The 21,288-nt window shown below is 38.6% G+C and overlaps 3 protein-coding genes across 3 annotated transcripts in view; 2 read left to right on the top strand and 1 right to left on the bottom strand.

The window, feature by feature from the left end:
- Nucleotides 1-962: 962 nt before the first annotated feature.
- Nucleotides 963-21,288, bottom strand: part of med20 (mediator complex subunit 20) — a 217,556-nt gene continuing 197,230 nt past the window's right edge. The window contains exons 2-5 of the mRNA XM_051947853.1: nucleotides 6,242-6,264; nucleotides 5,841-5,986; nucleotides 1,445-1,698; nucleotides 963-1,365 (exon numbers count right to left, since the gene is read on the bottom strand). Coding sequence (XP_051803813.1) covers nucleotides 1,144-1,365; nucleotides 1,445-1,698; nucleotides 5,841-5,986; nucleotides 6,242-6,255 — 636 coding nt within the window. The 5' untranslated portion in view covers nucleotides 6,256-6,264 and the 3' untranslated portion in view covers nucleotides 963-1,143. The remainder of the gene's footprint in view (nucleotides 1,366-1,444; nucleotides 1,699-5,840; nucleotides 5,987-6,241; nucleotides 6,265-21,288) is intronic.
- On the top strand, nucleotides 6,493-13,650 carry bysl (bystin-like). Its single transcript, XM_022203132.2, has 7 exons — nucleotides 6,493-6,879; nucleotides 8,179-8,335; nucleotides 8,464-8,602; nucleotides 9,595-9,728; nucleotides 9,844-10,004; nucleotides 12,912-13,014; nucleotides 13,181-13,650. Exons 1-7 carry the CDS (start codon nucleotides 6,618-6,620, stop codon nucleotides 13,533-13,535), a joined length of 1,311 nt encoding a protein of 436 aa, XP_022058824.1. The 5' UTR covers nucleotides 6,493-6,617; the 3' UTR covers nucleotides 13,536-13,650.
- ccnd3 (cyclin D3) lies at nucleotides 15,570-21,270 on the top strand. Its single transcript, XM_022203131.2, has 5 exons — nucleotides 15,570-16,022; nucleotides 16,104-16,319; nucleotides 18,604-18,766; nucleotides 20,340-20,482; nucleotides 20,746-21,270. Exons 1-5 carry the CDS (start codon nucleotides 15,771-15,773, stop codon nucleotides 20,932-20,934), a joined length of 963 nt encoding a protein of 320 aa, XP_022058823.1. The 5' UTR covers nucleotides 15,570-15,770; the 3' UTR covers nucleotides 20,935-21,270.

Raw genomic sequence — 21,288 nt, 5'->3', positions numbered from 1 at the left:
TAGCAAAAACAGATAATTTCAAAAGCCTGAAAAGTATTTATCTTGCCAAATGTCCCCTTTGATTAGCTTTATACACTAGATTTGTGCACTGGTAATGCATAGACCTGTATTTTTAACTTATGTTGCCTGATTCTACATCCTCTCGGGACTACAGGAGATAGATCGATAGATAGATGCTTTATTAATCCAGAGGGAAATACAAGTATGTGTGTATGCTTCTACACAAACTGTACTTGACTGACGTCTTCCTCGCTGTTGTTTTTGTTGCACCTGTCAGGTGGTATCACAGGTCTGTTTCACATTTTGACAGTACGAGAAAGCACAGGTGTAAATCAGCCATTTTCGTGACACCTGGATAGAACAAAACCGTTGTTGTGTTGTAACACCTGAGCTTGTCTTGCTCTAATAAGTAAGTAGGTCTTCTGTGGTGGTGTTCTGTGTGCCACATTAACATGTTTTTTTCTGGGAAATGTGAACAGAATCAGCGCATTATTCACGCTGCCTGCACTTTGCTGGTGTAACAAGTCAAATTCTTCCATGGCAATAAAACATTAGTTACTCTTGCCCAAGGCTGCCCCTATTTACAAGTTGTTTGTGGATTAGAGGTTCACAACCAGCATTTTGTGGACATTTTTGCTTGAATCGTTACTAAAGTGATTTGCTAATTATTCAAAGTTCATCTAATGATGTGTGTTTAGCTCTGTGACACTGTTGTTTCTGCACAGATGGACAAAGATGCTTGTTTCTCCTGTTTAACATGATTAATTATTGAAACATAAACCTTTTAATACTTAAAATCTATTAACACATGCCAAAACATAGAAAATCTATGTGACTCTGTGTAATGTTTCTTTCAGAAAAGCATGTGTCCGTTCTAATGTCTCTTAAGTTTACAAAACCACTCTCTGACGTATTGTGAATATAAAATGGTCATCACAGCAAAAAGGGTAAAAGACTCTGGCTTCTGTTCTCCACTTTCTGTCTTTAATATTAAACACACTCATCAAGTAGTGGAATGGAAAACCGAAGCTCTAGAAATACAAATATAGATGCTGGAATTTCAAATATGCCTGATATCAATCTGATCCACAGGACCAGAAATAACACAAAGATCAAAACAAATGTAAGGGGAAAAAAATACACTCAGCGCACGTTACTACCGGGGATTTGCAGTTTACGAAGCTTGTTAAACAGCTCTAAGTACTGAGTCACTGTGTCAACGCAGTCTGCCGGTGCAAAAAGCCCCTCAGGCTTGGCAGCAAACACAGATGGCAGTTCAGGGACGCTGGTGCCGAGGAAGGACTGCATGAACTCCTTCATGAGGTTCCAGCAGTCCCCTGGAACCACACAGGGACAGTACTCCACCTGAGGAAACACAGGAGGAGTTAATGCAGTGTTCACATGTCCCCGCTCTCACTAATAACATCAGACCATGTGTACATACTTCTACTGAAATCCCTCTGGCGCTGGAGCTCATCGTCACAGTGCCGACTTTTATCAAGAAGTCACAGTAGCGAAATCTCGAACCACGACACTCCACCTTGTGTCCCTTCGCGTTCTGGAAGTGACTTTTCAGCTTCACCATGAGGACGTCGAAGTTTGCGTCTGCTACCAGGCAGGGTCCACCTTCAAACAGAGCCAGGCAGCTCAGGGGGGTTTCAGAGTTGTGCATCACGTACAAGAGCTTGGAGGGCTGACCTGTGACAAACAGACAACACTGACTGTCAGAGGGGAAATACACGGAGTTCTGTAGCTAAGTTGAGCCACAAGGCGCTTGGATTTTACTGAGTGAGATTCTTCTACATTAAAAAAATGCAAATGAAAATAATGTAGTTTATATCCCAATTACTTTAGTTTGTGTAGCTACTTAAATACTAGTCACTCAACAGAGCAGACTCTTAATCCATGATGAACCACACAAATTATCCAGCAGCATAATAACAGTCTATAGACTAGTAAAGTTACATTTAAATACAAGTTCCAATCGATCAATCAAGTGCCATGCCATTCAGCGTGGGCGATCATTTCTCTCCTGCTCCGCCGATCTTTTGCTCTCTGAATTGCGACTGTTGCCTGTTCCATGTGGAGCCGTGATGGAAGTCCATCTATCATTTTCATTCTCTGTCTGCCTCGTCCTCTCTTCCCGTTAATTTTCCCAGTTGCGACGATATGTTCCCTAAGATGTGTCCAAAAATGTTGCTTGCCGTTTCCTAATTTTGTTAAGCAGTGTATAATTTGTGTTTAGTGTTTTTAAAACATCTTTATTGGTTGTTCTGTCCGTGTAAGATACAAATAGCATACGTCTGGGAAAAAAACACCTCTGCTGCAGTGATTTTGTTTGACATTTTATTATGTATGTTGCAAGATTCACATCTGCTCATCAGGACTGGTAGGATGTAGCAGCTGAGAGTCCTCATACGGATGCTAATTGCCGTTTTCTTATTTGTCAGTATATTTTTCATTTTTGTAAATGCTGTTCTTGCCATTGCTACTCTACATCCGATGTCTGTTTCACATCTTCCATCATCCATGAACCGAGATATCTGAAATGATGAACTTGCTTCAGTATTTTTTTGGTCTACTTCTATGTTTCAGGTTGGGGTGACATTTTCCTTTGAAATCACCATTACTTCTGTTTTCTTTTTGTTTAAAGACAGACCAAGTTTTTGGCTCTCTCTATTAATTATGGATACTATGGTTTGTAAGTTGTCTTCACTGTTTGCTCTCAGCACCATGTCATCTGCATATCGTATGTTATTTATGTTATAACTTCCGATAATACTATAAAACAAGTGAGAGATCATTTGTTTCGCTTTATTTACACTATATACTGCCATCTAAAATTTTGAATATGCGTGTTTAAACAGTCCTTGATCCACTTCTGCAATAACTTTTACTGACACTTGAGTAAGTACACAGACATCAGTTGCAAAATGTAACTAAAGTATCACAGTAAAATTACTGGTTTGTCCCCTGACATCAGATTACTAACAGTGAGGCACCACAGTGTCAGCAGCAGGTCTTTATGTACAGCAACAGTGGATGAATCTGAGGCCTGATTAGATGAGTTCAGATACATGAATCAGTTTTTGACGTTTTTAAAATGTTTGATTTTTCTGGTGCGATATCAGATCATATGAGCACTTATTGAAATCGAACCATGTGAGAACTCTGGAGGGCAAAATCCTTTTGTGGTGGAGCTGTGAATAATTCAAGACATCTCAAATGTGACTCGAACACACTGCTTTTTTTGTGAGAAGGCAAAAAACATTGGAAACCACTGGTTTAATCATTTACGATGTGTCGCGTTGTAAAAGCTTGTTGTATCTTAAAATCTTAAAAGTAACTAAAGCTTTCAAATAAATGCTGTGAATGGAAAGTCCAGTGCTTTCCTCTAAAGCACTACTCAGTCCCACCAGTTCCACCCCTAGTAATAACACTACCATTTATTGTATTTTTACATGAGAATTGGTTAACATTTCCTCTGGCTCTGAAGGGCCTTTCAAAAAAGAAAATAACTTTGATTGTGTCCTCAGGATATTTTCAGCTTGCGAATGAGACTTTTAAGTTTATTGGAGAAGGCCTGCATCACAAACTGAGGTTTTTAAGGAGCGTCTAAAGAATATCACGACTAAGCTGCATTGCGAGAATTGAAGTGAGGACTTTTGGAGCTGGATCAATCAGCCACGACATTAAAACCACTGACAGCTGATGTGTTGATTCTGTCCTTGCAGTGCAATACAAATTGTGTTGGGAAAATCTGGCCTCTGGCGTTCATGTCCTGTTACGTTGAGAAGCTATTTTTTTCCAGGCAGAAAATAAGGTTATTACTGGTATATGATGAATGCAAGTGAGTGACTCATCACTAATTCAGCTAAATAAAGACACCACTGTTGGACCAAAAATGATCTGCCAAAAAGTGATTGTGCACTTCATGTCTACGTCTACAGATGCTTTTATCTGGATCAAACAGACAAAACATACAAATACATATAACTGTGCATTACATTTTTTGTAACCAATGACCTGTAATTGTGAAAATTGTCTGCAGTGACATTTAGGATGATTATTTTCTAGTTTCTGGTACTTAGGCTGTATGTGTTAAGCATAAAAAAGAAATTACCCGTAGTTTCCAATTTTTATATGGGTTACAGTCTTTAAAATAGAACTGTCATAGCTTCAATCAAGCCATTTTGAAGCATTAATAACATTCCAGTCACGGTGTAGGGGCTGCTTTTGGAAAAAATAATGCAAAAAAAAAAAAAAAAATTAAAATAGCTGCATTAAAATAGTTGAGTTGGTCCTTTAAAGCTATGTCAACCTGTTAAAACAACTGGATTGATTATAATCTGGGACACGGAGCAGGCAAAAGAAGGCAGAGGTATAAGGATATGCAGGGATTGCCACAGACGGCAATCAGTTTTTGGCAGACGACCACTTTTTGGCAGAACACCAGCATGCGTGATGTTCTTGCCATCAGCACTGAACTTCACTCAGTGTGATATTCAGTTATTACAAAATACAAGCGTCTTTCTCTTCTCACTGCCCTCTATTCCCCTGTGGCACTGACACACAGGATGAGATGCTGTTTATTGAATTTCTTCTTTATATATTTAGGCTGCAAATAGGAAAAATTGTTGAGAAAAGTCCAATCAAGTGCATAATAAATCTGTTATTTCTGACAGCATTTCCACATTTCAGCACCAAGATTGCTTCAAAAACAACAACACAAAAGACGTAGTTGGCTGCACAAACACCTTTCTCCTTTCATCTGTTACAAACTAAAACTTTTATAAAAATATAACTTTACAGAGTAACAGCTCAGATTAATGACACACTGAGTGCTTTACTTCACTCCAGAGAGATTAGCTGTTAAACAGAGTCACAGTTTATCATCTACAGTGAAATCATTTGTTAAATTGTGACCGTCCTCAGGTTGAGTCATGACCTCCATCACAGCTGTTGATGTTGTTAGAAAAAATAAAATCAAGTGTATACCCATTTAGGCCACTTTGAACAATGTGTTCACATATGCTTAATATGCATATGGAAATATATATATATATATATATATATATATATATATATATATATATATATATATACATAAGTGCAATATAACAGAAGGTTTTCAAATTCAAGCATATGAGAAATAATCATGTGTGAACCGTTTAAGACAGTTCAGTAATACAAAACATATATTACTTTTCAATATGAAATACTTGGTTACGAAATCAAAATTTCCCTAACTGATTGAGCAGGTATGACAAATTGTATTGCAAAAGGAAATATAATTATTGTATAGGCAAATCCAAGTAGAACAGAGTTTAGGAGGTCAAAATGGGAGCCCTTTTTTCAAAAATATCCTCATCTTGGAAAGTATTTGATATATAAAGCTACAATTTCAGAAATATCTTTATAAATATTTATATTCATTCATCTATGCGATAACATTGTCGTGCCAATCACAGATGGTTGAGTGGAAACTCTTAAAAATGTGATGATCTTAGATGGAATGACCTGGTAATCTGAAAAATACTCTCATGTGAAGAACAAATGCTGTGTGTGCACCGTGGCTTCACTGTGATCTGGAGGTATATTGATGTAAAAATTACCTATGACAGAATGCAGTCACTTTTACAGATTGAAAGAGCTAGTAATATTACATATCTCATGTCTGAAAAGGGCTAAAGTCACATACTGATAATGAGGGTGAGAGTGATGGTACTGCTGCAGTGATCATGCAAAAGATCCATTATCTCCTAATGTCCTCAGACAATCTGGTAAAATGAGTAAGTCAATTAGGACGCTTAAAGAAAAAGTAGATAATTGAATATTACCGCTGACATTTCCTGTGGCATGGTATGTCTCACAGTCCACACAGAAGCTGCCCTGCTTCACAGCACCCAGCTGCTCCAGCTTCTTGTGCAGGAGGTCCACTGTCTGCTGCACACTCTTCCCCTCCGCCACAGGCACCTGGCACACGCTACAAGACACAAAGCCGGCAAAAGAAACAGAAAAAATCAGGTAAAAGCCAAATCACATCTGCTTCTGGTGGTCATGTAACGTTATGAGTACTGCTGCCTGTTTAGCAAAGCAGCGTGTGAATGAGACAAAAACATGCACAGCGACTGAGGCCACAGGGTTAAGATTGATCTGTAAGTAAATCAATGAATAATAGTTTTAAAATAATCAGTTTAAAATAAACATATATACCTAAATCTACAAGTAACTCTCTTACCAAGCGACTCCCATTGATCGTTTGTCTCCACTTGTGATGCGGGGCTGATGTTGAGTACTTCCGGGTCAGAAATTAACCTGGAGAAAAATGAAAACCGTCAAGCGACTCTATTTTTTCTTTTAAAATTATTAATTCTAGACATTCATATAACCACTCCAATAAAACAGCGTCATGAAAACAAAAAGTTCCTATTTTTGATTTTCTTTTTAGGTCAAAGAATATCTGACGTCACAAGATGCGTTTTTCGTCATTTCTTCTGCGCCGGACAGCTGCACGTGTCGAACCAGCGAGTGTTTACAGTGACTTTAAAGTCTGGACTTTACATGCCAGCAAAAACACACCACTTCACACTCACAGCGTCCAACAAACTGCAGTAATGCCGAAAGTAAAAAAGTCTAAAGACGGAGGAGAGAAGACCGGCGGAGCGATGGCGCTGGCCGACCAGATCCTTCAGGGGGACACGGTCCGAGCCCGAGGCCGGGTGAAGAGCAGAGACAGCCGGGCAGAAAACGAGGACACGTACGTGGACGAACGTCTGTCGCGTAAAATCTTACAACAGGCTCGAATCCAACAAGAGGAGCTCCAGACGGAATATGGACTTGCACCAGAGAAGAAGAAAGCACCGGTCACTGTCCTTGGTAATGTGGGAGGTTTATGTTGTACATGGAAGCCATTAAAATGACAGATATTTGAATGGAGTCTGGTGTACCAGGACTAGCCTCGTGTGTAGCTGTGTATGTGCTCAGTTATTGAGGAGTTAGTGAGTGAGAGAGCTGCTTGATATTGGAAAAAAAAAATACTATTTGGGAGTAATTGTTCAACCGTGGTTAGGTTGATTTTGTAGGAGAGTGCATCTGCATCTAAAATAAAAATTAATTTAAAGAAGAATCATCAGAAAAAAGTTGTTTGGAAGCTGATCTAACACTAACCTATTCATCCAAAATAGATTGTTCTAAATGTCAGTCAGATCTGTCTTTTCACTTGGCATTTATATTGTTAAATATTGTGTATACTCATGTGAGTGGTAGTTTCACTTGTGTACTACACACAATTGGTGAATTAGACTATGTTTTTTCTGTTTAGATTCTCAGTCATGCTGGTCTTGGTAATCTAGGAGCTTCAATATGAAAGAATTAATAAGATTTTAACACAACAAATAATTGAGGAATATTTTTTTTCAAAGAACAGTTGTTTGTAACAAAAACCTATTGAAATGTTTAGGTTTATTTGGTTAAATTGTTTAAATGTTCCAGAAGGTAAAAATGAAGAATATTATTCTCATATAAAACTGAAGAACCAATAGTTGTCCATCTTAAATTTTGTATAATCATGCCCCCTCACTGCCTTTTCAAGAGCAGTTATTCAGAATGAAGAGCTGCCTGTAGAGTCCACTATTTACTGTTATTTTTTTTTAAATCTAGAGCTGCTTTTGATAACTCTGAAATGTCTCAGTTGTAAGCTAGGCTCACCAGATGTTCTGCTGTTGACTGCAAGAGTGAACACAACAGTCTTCATGCATTCCTAGCATCGAAGCTGCATTTGAAGCTACACGCATTGAAATAGCGTGTAGTGAACTAGTCTGACTAACTGGATCGAGGCTGCAGGTATGAGCCTACCATTGCCGGCTCATTTTGGTTGACTTTCTCCTGTCTTTTTGCTATTTATGTGTTATTGTTTTCAAAATCCACTTCACTCTAGGAAACATCATCCACCATCTCTCTGCAAGCAGCCTTCCACATTGAAAATTTCTAATTTTGCAGAGGATTTGAATGGTGCAGCAAAGCAACCCTGCTATTTTTTTCCCAGCCAGTATGGGACCTTTAAAGCATTTCAGATGATTGACCTAATCAAGAAATATCATTACCGTGCACTCAACTTCCTAAGCAGTTCACTGTGACTATCTAATGGACCTTGTTTGTCTTGTAATTCAATTTTAGGGCCTGATTCCCAGGATGCAGATTCAGACGATGAGTGGCCGGCGCTGGGAGAAGCAGGTGCTGACGGCGACCATGCTGAATGTGACACTGAAATTACCGTCGACCCGGACGATGAGAAGGCCATGGAGATGTTTATGAATAAAAACCCTCCCATGAGGCAAGATGCAACACAATCCTGACTTAGTTTTTAACCGAGGTGCTGGAGATCATCTTAAATTCCACGCAGTGTGATCTCAGTTTCTTTTTTAAATATCTAGCTGTGTTTTCTCTTTGTGGTTCTTGTAGACGAACCTTAGCCGACATTATCATGGAGAAGATCACAGAGAAGCAGACTGAAGTAGGAACAGTGATGTCGGAGGTGTCAGGGCGTCCGATGCCACAGCTGGATCCGAGAGTAATAGAAGTGTACCAAGGTGTCAATAAGGTAAGATTGCTGAAAGATTGGACAGTGAATGCACCAGTCATGAACATGTGGGTGAAAAGATAAAAGAAAACATGAAAATGATGGATGTAGAAGCATGAGTAATGCAGATACTTGTCAAAAGTGATCACTCAATGGATTCATTTGTATCAGAATGACTTGAATAATATACAGTAGACTCCACAAACACTGAATATCAACCCAGCTCAATGCTTAATGGGAAGTCTGAGACATCACCATCATAAATACATTAAATTAGGAGATATATTTTGGTAGAATTATGCTGACTTATATGCAGAGGGTAGCTGCTTGTAGGGACAAAAACCTTATTAACACTTACAAGCACAAGTGAGTCAAACATGACCTAGTGAGGCTATAATGAAAGTTTTTATCATTTAATTTTCCAACTACTCCTCAAAAACATGTTTTTGATATAATTCCATTTAACTTTTTAAGCTACCCTTTTTCTTTTAAAGAAATTGTAATATTTGTGTTACTACCTGAAGCTTGTTATCAGTGATAATATCATACAAGAGGTGATGCAGCGCACACACTTGGAGGGACAGAGAGTAGCAACAGCTAGAGAAAAAGTGTGGAAAATGTCTACAAAGTGGATGTTGACATTCTTCTATTGCTGTTATGTGTAATATTCTTCTTTTTCAACTATCAGAATGTTCAAAAGCTGTCATAGAGTGAAAAATAAAAATATTTCAAACATAAAATCATTCTTGTGTGGTCAAAAATATAATACAAACAATAATGCTAATTATTATTCTTAACCAAAATGAAAAAAAATGGCATAAAAACACATTGATTTTTGTATGGATCATTTTTGACCCACTTAAGAAAGAATGTAGAATTCAGTCACTTGTGCATCTAAGGGTTCAGAAACCTTTTTAATGATGTGTTTTCTCTTTAATTCGATCCAACGTGTAGCTAGCTATAGCAGTGTCCATGTTTCAGCAGCTCACTTGTCACATCTTGTTTTGTTTCAGGTTCTGTCGAAATATCGCAGCGGTAAACTGCCAAAGGCTTTTAAAATTATACCGGCACTCTCAAACTGGGAGCAGGTTTTGTATTTGACTGAGCCTGAGACCTGGACTGCAGCTGCCATGTACCAAGCAACAAGGTGCTTCCCCAGTTGATTGACTTTGATTGGTGATAATACATCAACAGAATAGTCACAATTCATTGCAAATCCTTGAACATGTTACAAATAAGTGTTTTCCATGTTTTTGTTCCAGAATCTTCTCCTCCAATCTGAAAGAGCGAATGGCCCAACGGTTTTACAACTTGGTGCTGCTGCCTCGAGTACGGGATGACATCGCAGAGTACAAACGACTCAACTTTCATCTCTACAGTGCCCTGAAGAAGGCCCTGTTCAAACCGGGAGCATGGTTCAAAGGTGAGACTGGAATGCAACAATTTTGAAGGATATTTGTTTTCCTTTTTTTAAGAATGAAATGAGAAGATTGATGCCAGTGTTGTGCATGTGGGTGTGTTCAGCACAGAGTGAAGCAAACAGTCAGCTCAGCTCTGTCCACAGCAAAGCAAACATACCTGGCCACAACTGTGAAGATGATTTATTTCAACAATGCATCCTATTGTTAATAGTCAATAATTGCTCAGACACACCACTCATGAAGCTATAAACATGAAAAATTGACTTTGAACAGCAAAATAATCGTTTTGTTAACTAAAATGTGCTTCCCTCTTCCTCCATGTGCTCCTTCTCTTCACCAGTAGGGTAGAATGGATACCTCTTCAAAAAGATTTAGCCATGTGACAATTTTCTTCCATGTTTTCTAGAAACAAGGCGTGGCTCAACAAACCCACAGTCTCCTCTCATCCCGCTCTCCACTACTCTGATTTCATTAAGCACTGAGTGTATTAGTGCAGATTAGTGATCAGTGACCTGTAGCTTTGATCATTCTTGATTCCACTGGTCGCATGGTCAACTACTCGTACTATTATCCCAAAAATTACCAGTCAAAGCAGTTGATTGAGTTTATATACTGATGCAGTTGTTAGATTCTATTTCAAGAACTTTTAAAATGGAAGAACCTAAACTGTCATTGAAACACGCAAAACCTCTGGGCAACTTTTTACTTTTAGTCTGATGCTTAACTTTGTTCGGCCTTATCTGAGGATTTGTAAGGCAGATAAACAGCTGTTAATGGAATTACCTGCTGGTGACAGATCAACTTTTTGATAACTTGTCCAACAACAATGGACTCGTCAAAGCAGCTGACTGAGGATCTGAGAATTTAGCCAATTAATGGAAACAATGCAGGGGGAGTCTATGAAAAGATGTCGGAGAGCTTCCAGCTTGCAGTTTCCACTGTCTGAAATGCCATTCAGTTAAGGGCAGCTGTGGAAGACAAGACAGATCTGGAGGAGGAAGAAAATATTCTGATGAAAATATTATTCTTTGGGGTTCGTGTAGCAGCTGGTGCCTCAGAAAATACCGTACAGATGGGTAGAAGAATGCAAATCTACAAAATGGATGGAAGCAAAAACATTTAGTTAAACTTAAATGAGTCTATCTTGTAAAGAAGGAGAGTGATCCAAAGTCAACGTTAAACTTCACAATAAACTGCTTCAAGAATCACAAGCTGAACCTTTTGGCCCTTGCCGTCCCATGACTTGGATATCTTTAACATCTAAGTGTAAAAATAAATCCGAACTTGAAGTGATCTGTGAGGAAGAGTGGCGGAAAATTCCTAAATCAAGTTTTCTGAATACCAAAGAAACCCCAGACTGTGATATCTGCTAAAGAGGAGTCAGTAATGTGGACCTTTAATGGTGCTCAACCATAATTATCGTTCTTGCACAGACACTTGGAGAAATTCTCAGTGTTGCGCCGTGTTTGTCCTTATTTCTCCTCACTTTAAAAGTCTTTAGGATATTTGCTCAAGCTTTTGCATACAACTGTGTGCATTTCAGGCCTGTAAATAGTTGCCACCATGTTGGATATTAACCAGATATTGTTTCACTAAATGCCCTTTGAATGCTGGGCTAAGATCCAGTTACATGTGACCCTTGTAAAAGGAAGTGGGTAAAGTGAATGAATGAGAGGATTTGGCAAACCAGAAAATAGAGGCTTTCTGGGACATGTCACATTTCTAATTTCAGCACTAAATTTAGAAATTTTATTCTGAGAACCCTGGCAGAGGATTAGCTGGTGTCCACAGGGTAAATAACATCATTGGTTCTGGAAGCATAGTAATTAACACACTCAAATTTAATTGGGTCAAATCATTCTTCATACATCCAGAATTTATTGTTGAGGATCTTTTTTTTTTTAAATTATTATTATTCCTTTTATCCTGCTGGTTTTGTGTTCACAAATTGTCCCAGTTTGATGAGACTGTTTTCCCCAAACATCCCATGACCTATATTTTGTAAAGGCATCAGTATGAGACATCACCACTTGGTGGCAGTGTTGCTCACAAGTACATTACAGCGGTGGCACATACAATATTAATACTAGTGAGAGAGCTGTGTTACCACTAGCAACTGGCTTTCTCAATTAAGTCATCCATTATCAGGGTTTGTTTAATGCATTGAAAAAATCAAGTATATAATATGTTTAATTATTTACTTATAGATTACTTTTGGAGTTTTTCCACCGTTGAAAAAAAGACAGGAAAGGGGGTGGGATGAGATTTAACATGGTGCCTGGTTGGATTCTTGGTACAAGGACTCTCTATGTGCCTCATTATTTATAGAGTGAATTAAGCATTAGTTAATTTCATGTTTTTCCACAGGATCAGTGTATCTGAAGGCTCTGAAAGAATGTGGTTTTGCCAATAATATTTTCCTTCATGACTAATGTTGAATTATATTGTTATTAGTACATAACATTGCCAACATGCAAACTAGTTTTCTTAAAGTAATTTTCTAAAATCTTTTGTCATCAGCTCAGCTATTCGTCTTAACTGTGTGTTTCTGAATCAGAGAATTATTTTCTTATGAGCAGAATAGCTGTTGGTTTGTGAAGGAAATATCTGTAAATATTTGATGAAAGGTGTCATTATTTTCTGACTTGTATGTTGTACTTGCGTCAACATTTTATTAATTTTTTTTAGAAACTCTCACATCTCTCAAAGCTCCAATATAGTGCATAATAATATCAAATTGTTCAAATCGAGTAAATATGAAGGCTTTTTATGTTTCTGCAGCTTCATCTAGAAGCTAGGAACTAAATATAAAGATACTGAGGACTCTTCTTCAATTTTAACTTTATTTACTCTGTTTTTTGCAACTTTGACATCTCAAATTAAACTTCTACACCTCTGTTTCTACACAGGTATTCTGATTCCTCTGTGTGAGTCTGGGACGTGTACTCTCAGGGAAGCCATCATCATCGGGAGCATACTCACAAAGTGCTCCATCCCCGTGCTCCACTCCAGGTGAGGTTTCCTTTCAGCGACACACATCAGCAGACAGATGTCAGCATCTGTTCATTCAACGAAGGATCCAGCCAGTAGTCACTTAAAGCTCTCTCTGTTGTGTAATTCAGACAAGTTAAAGCAGGTTGAAAGTTGTGTAACATTTGCAACCTCTATTGGCTTTCAGCGCTGCGATGCTTAAGTTGGCAGAGATGGAGTACAACGGTGCCAACAGCATTTTTCTTCGCCTCTTGCTCGACAAGAAATACGCCCTGCCTTTCCGTGTCCTAGATGCCTTGGTGGCTCACTTCCTGTCCTTCCGCAGTGAAAAACGTGTGCTTCCTGTGCTTTGGCATCAGAGTTTGCTCACCCTGGCTCAGCGCTACAAGGCTGACCTGGCCTCCGAACAGAAGACATCCCTGCTGGAGCTGCTCAAGATACAAACACACCCTCAGATCTCTGCAGAGATTCGCAGGGAGCTACAGAACTCAGAGTCAAGGGATATTGAAGTCGGGCTCCCTGTTACAGTGGAAATGGACTGAGTCAGTTTGCTCTGATGCGTCATCCCCTTTGTTCGTGTTTTCTTAGCATGAATAGAGTTTTCGGTGAATCTTACTTCCTTATCCTTCCATTAATATTAAAGGAAAGTAACAAAGATCACAGTGACTCATTGCAGTGTCTCAGAGCTGTGGTTCTGTTCCCTGCTTGAATGGGTTTGCACATTAAAAATGCACATCAGTTGTGATGTAGCTACTCTAATATCCTATCATACATCTCTGAGCCTGTTCCCTGCAGTGTCAGTGCAGTGGTTGCTTTGGAACAGTGAGTTTTATGTACAGTTGATTGAGAGCAGGTTTGTCATTTTGAAGCATCCATTTGGAGTAAAAACAAACTGAATCCTTTAAAGTTGGTCTCTGATTTCAATTCGAGTACACCAGTTAAAAAGATACATGGGATGGTAACAGAAAGGTAACGGGTTTGGTCTGAGTGGTGATGAGCTGCTCCCAACACTGGATTACCAACCAGGCACAGGTTCATCCATCATCACTGGTTTGGAGAGAAGAATGAAAGTTTTTACACAACTAAAGTATAATATTGGATCAATTCTGCATTATCGGTCCATTATCTGACCATATGTCAAACCCTATACAGCGTTATGAGCTCTATATTGTCCACATGTGCAAGATATTCTGAAATAATGTAACTGGGACACATTAAGTCTTGTTTCTGCACAAACGATGTGGTTGTAGGACTTTGTGGGAACTTGGTGGCTGCAGGGTTCATACTCAGAGGGCAGCAGGTGGGGGCCAGCAAATATTTGTCAGGGGCCCCTGAACAGGTTAATCCAGTTATGGATGATTAGTCGTCACAGCCTGTCAAGACTTCAATATATTTACCTGCCTGGGAATAGATTTTGCTCGGTATAGTAAATTTTGTCTTACGTGTGGCCCTTTTCATCAGTCAGTTTCAAAAAGCAAATATAAGTATAAGCACAGAGAGTTTCAAACTTCAAGTAAAACCACATTATTCACAAAAAATTCTCCAAACCAGCAGGGAGCCATCTCCCTCTCTCTGTAAAAACGTTTCTGTACAGGAGTATTCTCTCAGTAACTATTGTAGTGAATACTTTGATCCCAATCTTTTTCTTACGGATTTTGCATTTTTTTTCTCATGGACATCATGCATCATATTCTTGTCTTCTGGGCCCAATATGTAAATTTAAAAAATAATAGGAATACAGCATTTACATAATTACAATATTTTTTATTATCCCCTGCCTCCACGAAGTGGAAAAGGGGGATATAGGTTTGGCCTCCGTGCGTCCGTCCGAGATGAAGGGGACAGCTTTTCTCAGAAACTATTTCAGCTAGAATTACGAAATTTAGTGTGTAGCTTCACACCATGGACACCTTGATCAAGTTCGAAAATGAGACCTGTGCGATAATATTTAACAGTTATGGCCCTTGATCACTATTTTGGATATAGACTCATAGACATCACATGTGGCGGGGGATATTCTTGATCATGTCGTCTTGTTATTTTAGAAAACCTGTAATGCATAAAAATAATTATCAAAATATTATAGGGTCTTAAATTAGTCAGGTAAACTGGCATAGTTATTAACTGCAGTCATAATCTTTGTGTTTAATCGAGTAAATTTGTTCTTTATAAAACATTGTATGCTCTAAACTAATAATTAAACCACAATTATGCATTTGCATAATTATTAAAACTGTAAGGGTTTATCTAAATATTTAGTTTGAGCAGCTAAATCTTTACTTTATATAACATTAGAGGGTCTTATCCATGACATTTAAATCAGTCAAGTAATTTTGCCAAATAATAATGTAGTAGAGTTAACTTTAGGGTTCACTATATTCATATGTTGCATTTTTGAATTTGTAGTCTTTTGACTTTTTTTTGCTTTATCTGTTGTGTTTTATAATAATAATAATAATAATAATAATAATGGTATTTAGCTGAAGAAGTTTCATGGTGATAGCTTGAAAATTTGTTCATCTGTAGGGGCCGTAAAAATCCCGTTGAAAGTGTTAAAGTGTTGGCGTTCTCAAAGCTTTTTCTATTGGTTCATTTCTGAAAGGGTTTAAAATAAATCTGCCATTTGTTTCTTGTAGGACACTTTAATACAGGGCAGCGTTTTTCAGTTCCTACAGGACGGTTAGCTAAGCTAGCTAACATTAACTAATTTAGCTAAGCGAAAGCGGATAGGACGGCTAACATTAGCCTAACCGTTGTGATGTTAGAACGTTAATTTAATGCTATTAGTTTTAATGCTAATTGATTCAACTTTGCCTGCTGGCGTTACTGTGAAGATGTCTGGCTTCAAAGTGAGCTCTGAAACTGTGATTCTCCGGGCGGGCAGCGACCACTCGGTGACCGGAGACCCCAGAGTGCTGGCCAACCTGCGGGCCCTGGAGCAGACCTGCCCGGTGTCCTGCTGCTTTGGCGGCTTGCAGACGGACGTCCAGCCGGGCATGAGGAGGACACTGGTACTGTGGATGTTACAGGTACAGAAGTTAGTCAGGCTGTCCCGAAATGAAAGTTACTTCAATATAACCCAGTTTAATTGAGGACTACTACTGTGACAGGTGTGTGAGGAGCAGAAATGTGAGGAAGAAGTATTTCCACAGGCGGTGCGGTACCTGGACTCTTACCTGAACCGGTTTGCCATTGAGAAGTCCAACCTGCAGCATTTAGGGACAGTTTGTTTGCTCCTGGCGTCCAAAATGAGAGAACACGTCCCCCTGTCTGCTAACAAGCTTCATATCTACACAGACAACTCCATCCCAGTCTCGGACATTCTGGTAAATACATCTACATCATTTTATGTTTAGAAACCAGCAATAGGGCTGAGTGTGAGAAAATGATTCAAAATATCTATCTGTGTTTCCCAAAGCCCAATATGACAGGCTTAAGATGTCCAGTTTACTGTCACTGAGGAGTAAATAAGTCTATTCAAGTTTGAGAACATGGAATCAGGATTTTGACTTTATTTGAGATTATAGAATATAAAAATTGTTGGCGATTAATTGATTAATCATTCAAGCTCTCGGATCTCATGATGTTTCCTGCTTGTTTTTGCTGTTACAGCTCTCCATAATCCATGCAGACAAATCTAGCACCACCTTGAATCAAAAAGTATTAGAAGAAAAACCACACACAGAATCTTTCCCAAATGTACAACTAATTTGAAGTCTGATGGATATAATAACATCTCACAAGGTGGTTTCCTACACATGAATCATATGACAACTCAGGGTGGTATCCTAGAAATTTACTAGATTTCAAGAAAAAAAAATAGAGCACATAAATGTGTTTTTCCCCCAAAGAAATAAGTTATATATGTTTTTTTAGACATTATAATTTTTTTGTGCTTTTCTTGAAGATTACTGACTAATTTGACCTCTGTGGCCTTCTTACAGATATTCAAATGAAAGAATGAGAGAGGGATGAAACAGTTTTGTTGAATGTATCACAGCTGAACACTTGCTATCTATGTAGAGGAGTTGCAGACTAAAACATTTGGCAAACACTATCTTATCTCTTTTGTTCAAAATTGTGTAACGGTGCAGAATTATTGGTCCACTTCGACAGTAAAACCCTCCTCTCCTCTCTGAGATAACTCAAACCTACCATTTTCTGTTTCATATTACCAGAAGGCACACATTGCTTTTGGTTTTCAGTGTAAAATATATATTTCTCAAAAATACAACAGATAAAAATGTTGTGAAGAAGAATACTAAGACCCTTAATCAGTACCACGCTGTAGCTCTTAATGAGACTTCTACACTTCTCTTCTTGAGTAAAATGCTTTGCTTCTCGTAGGTCTGATGACTGTCGACCCCCAACTACTAGTTTTAGCTCTTTCTATGGATGTCAAAGCAGGACACTTCAGCAGGCTTTATGCCATTATCCTACTGGAGTTGCCCTGAACTGACTGAGACAGAGCTGTCTGACACTTTGCAGTATGTGTTGTTCCACAACCACACAATTTTCTCCTGATTTCATTCTGCCTTACACAGATTCAGATGCAGCAAAGCATCCTCATGACATAACTGATCCTCCTCCATGTTTCACTCTGTGAATGCTTTATTTCTTCTTCAGTGACCATATCTGAGATGTGACTCAACAAAATGTTGTAATTCTGTTTCCAAAGATCATTCCTGGAAATGTTGAAGTTTCACAACGTACAGTTTATCAAACTTCCGTGCTCCAAAAGTGGATTCTTCTTTCATTAAGAAAGAAACACATGGCGTGACTAAGCGCTGTTGTGCTTGATGTCAGCTTGTGGAGTTTTCCGTAGTTCATTTTTTTCTATTTTAACAGTCTTTTTGTTGAATCTGGGTAAAAGTGTCCTCTTTTTCCAGGGATTTTTGCTACACTCTCATGAACCTTGGAGTTTCCAATAATATAAGCAGCTGTGGAACATCAGGCTGCTTAGAGATAGTTTTGCAACCTTAACCCATAAGAACCTAGACCCATTTTCCTTAAAGGACTTAATGAGTTAAGGTCAGACATAAAACTTTACAAGGAAGAGACTGGGGCACTCAAAGTACTTGTTACACTGGTGTCACTGTGGGTTCTTATGGGTTAAATTTGACCATGCTTAGCAAAAATTGTCCTCCTCATCTCCTCAGACAACACTCTAGTTTTCTTTCTTGTGGTCATGCTCACTGTGGAACGAACAAACCAGCACGCTGAGTACAGTTTTCAATTTGAATAGGATCAAATCATGCAAATCATTGTAAGACTGAAAACTTGTGATAATAACTGAAGAAAGTGTGTCCTTGAAATATCGATGAAATCCAGCCATCCTTAGGACTTGGGAATGCATCATTTTGTCACAGTCATTTTAGAAAATCTGTAGATTAAGCAAGAATTCAGTCTTTTTCACATGCAGTTTAATTCTATGGAAAACCAAAGGCATGCAGGTATGCATGACTAAAGGGCTTTAAATTTCAACAAGTTTGAGAAGGAACAGAGTGCTGATTCAGTGAGGGGTAAGGGCACCAGCGCGTCTTTATGAGTGTTCCTGCAGTGGGATTTTGATGGTGGATTGGTTTAGAGGAATGTGTGTGTGTGTTTCAGCAGTGGGAGGTAGCAGTGGTGTCCAGGTTAGACTGGTGTCTGGCCTCTGTGGTACCCTCTGACTTCCTGGAGCCAATTCTTCACACTCTCCCCTTTGTTTCGGCCCCCCATCTTAAAACCTTGCGCAGGCATGTTCACTCCTACATTGCCCTGGCAGCCACGGGTAAGTTACATAACTGAGTTACCTACACATGAGATGGTTTTCTCTAATAAAATACAACAGAAGGCAACAAATGTGGAAGACGTGTTCCAACCTTTTACTTAAATAGAAGTAGAACAAAGTAAAAATACTCAATTACAAGTGAAAAAGAAGTAAAAGTACACGTGTATAGGAAGAAGTTTTTAACATATTATTTTAAAAGTACTGTTTTTGACCCTCTGAGTGATGTTTTTTTTAATCATATGTGCCACCTTCAGAATATTAATAGTGAGTCAGCAGCATGTTATTGTTGTAGTTACTGCACTTTGAATTTTAGAATGTATTTAAATATACAGGGGCACCAGATAAATCTGAGAGGTCATGAGATGATTAATGGAAGAGAAAAGCAATAAAAACAAAATTTTATTCTACAAATCTATTTTTAGGTTTTTCACTTACTCTTTAATCTTTGATTTTTAATGGGGTATCAGATCACATGGACATTTTTTTTTATTAACCATGTGAGAGGTTTGGAGAGACATTTCTTATTTGGCAGCGTTATTAGCATCTCACAGACATCTGAAATGTGAGCCCAGTCACAAATTGCCTTTTGTAAGAAGCCAAAACATGTTGGAAACTGGCTTAATCTTTAACTATTGGCTGCATTTCTAAAGCTTATTATATTATCCTTTGTTAAAATCTCATCTGTACTGTATTTTCCTCTGAAATGTAGTGGAGTAGAAGTATAAAGTAGCACGGCATGGAAATACTCACATAAAGTGCAAGTACATCTAAATTGTACTTGAGGTGTTAGAGAAACTGTACTTTTGCACTTTCCCCCACTGAAAGTCAATATGCATCAGGAGTGGATTACATATTTATTTCTGTTGTTAATTATAAGCCATTTTATTATCCAGTGCAATAAAAGCAGCAGTTTTATATAACAGAATCACTGATAACATTTTCTTATGTAATGAGTTCTAAACAGAATTTCCTTCTGGGGATCGATAAAATCTTTTTGTTCTATAATATTTAAATGTTACTGTGAAATTAAATGACTTCCAAGCAGTGAACAATGGCCACAGAACAGCCATAACTTTGATTACGATGTGTCAGCAGTTCATTTTGGAGACAGAGAGCTGAGTTTGTGTAATCCTGCATTGTCCGTTATGAAAGACCTGCGTCCGACTATTCAGCTGGCTGATTTCCCACGAATCTCTGTGATGCTGCCCGCGGCAATAGGTCATGGGGATACAGTCAGTTAGTGCCGTTTCAGACAGACTATAACATTACAGACCATAAAAATTAAGAGGATTCCTGGCTGTCGACATTTTAACCCATTCAAAAAGGTGTCGAGAAGGGACTGAATGGCTTTTTGTCTCAGTATTTCTCCTGCCTGGAGCAGTTAGGGTATCAGATTAGCAGTTTTGGGAAATGTCTGCTTTTAAGCACTTGGGTGTGTCTACAACTGTGGCACCCGTCTGTCTACCATCGAGTCTTTACTGACTTTCTAACTGTTGCATGGATAAAGAAAATATGAAAGTGGTTATCATAATGAGAACATTTAGAGTAAATATTCTTCCATCTGAATCTACAGACTGCAGGTTCTCAGCCTTCTTGCCCTCCACTGTTGCTTGTGCCTGTGTGAGCATTGCCATGCAAAGGCTCAAGTTGGTGGACAGTGCTACCTCCCCAGATTCAGTGCTGAAGTTTTTGGACAACCTTTTGGCTCCTGTTCTGGTAAGGCTAATGTTTAACTGACATTTCCAGATCGTATCTCTTTTGACTTTGCCCCGTTGTCAATAGTAACTGCTATGTTTGTGATCTTTTCTGCAAAAACCCCCGATGGAACGGTCCGATGAAATTTACAGTCAAACTGTAAAATGCTAGTTTCAGAGGGCACCCAGGCAAATGTTGAAACATTCTGTCTGTGAGGTATTTGTGCAGCTTCCTCGGTACAAACTCAAGGATTTTTTCTCTCTCAAAAATCTGGCCCTGAACAGAGTGAAGTGCTCCTCTGCTATGAGCAGCTCGGGAGTATGTTAAGGCTCATCCTGCCCCCCTGTTCCCATGATGCTATTAGCTGCACCCCTGCTGACTTTCAGGATGTTGAATTGACACCGGTGTCACCCCCTCAGGAAATCAAGCTTAAAACACTCCACCCTGCCATGAATGGCTTGAATGAACTATAGGTTCACATCCATGAGACGGAACAAGAAGCCCAAACGAAATCCTCTGCAGCTTTGTTTCTGGATGTTTAGATCGAAGGTTGAAGCTTCTTTCTTTGCAGTGTTGCTGCAGTTTGAGGTTTGTTTAAAATATATTGTGTTCCTGCTTAAACTACTTTGCAATTACTACAGTAAGTTTGAGAGTTTAGTTTTACTAATTGTGCCTTTCATTATTACTTGAACCCACACTATACTTGAGTCCTGATAGCAGTCTTTGCACATTTTAATTGTAATATTTTTTATTCATTTATTATTTGAGTTTCTCTGGACTTTGATGAAATTCTAACACTTGTATCGACAGTTGTGATACGTTTAAAT

This window comes from Acanthochromis polyacanthus, chromosome 5 (genome assembly GCF_021347895.1).
Source record: "Acanthochromis polyacanthus isolate Apoly-LR-REF ecotype Palm Island chromosome 5, KAUST_Apoly_ChrSc, whole genome shotgun sequence".
NCBI lineage: Eukaryota > Metazoa > Chordata > Actinopteri > Pomacentridae > Acanthochromis > Acanthochromis polyacanthus.
Note: the sequence above shows the minus strand (reverse complement) of the source record. Positions and strands in the feature narration are given on the sequence as shown.

Bases quoted from the DNA above. Each gene is read 5' to 3' on its own strand.
- bysl (XM_022203132.2), top strand. From the start codon at position 6,618: ATGCCGAAAGTAAAAAAGTCTAAAGACGGAGGAGAGAAGACCGGCGGA. The intron at 8,336-8,463 runs GCAAGATGCAAC...TGGTTCTTGTAG, and splicing joins AATAAAAACCCTCCCATGAG to ACGAACCTTAGCCGACATTA. The intron at 13,015-13,180 runs GTGAGGTTTCCT...ATTGGCTTTCAG, and splicing joins ATCCCCGTGCTCCACTCCAG to CGCTGCGATGCTTAAGTTGG.
- ccnd3 (XM_022203131.2), top strand. From the start codon at position 15,771: ATGCTATTAGTTTTAATGCTAATTGATTCAACTTTGCCTGCTGGCGTT. The intron at 16,320-18,603 runs GTAAATACATCT...TGTGTGTTTCAG, and splicing joins TCCCAGTCTCGGACATTCTG to CAGTGGGAGGTAGCAGTGGT. The intron at 18,767-20,339 runs GTAAGTTACATA...CTGAATCTACAG, and splicing joins CATTGCCCTGGCAGCCACGG to ACTGCAGGTTCTCAGCCTTC.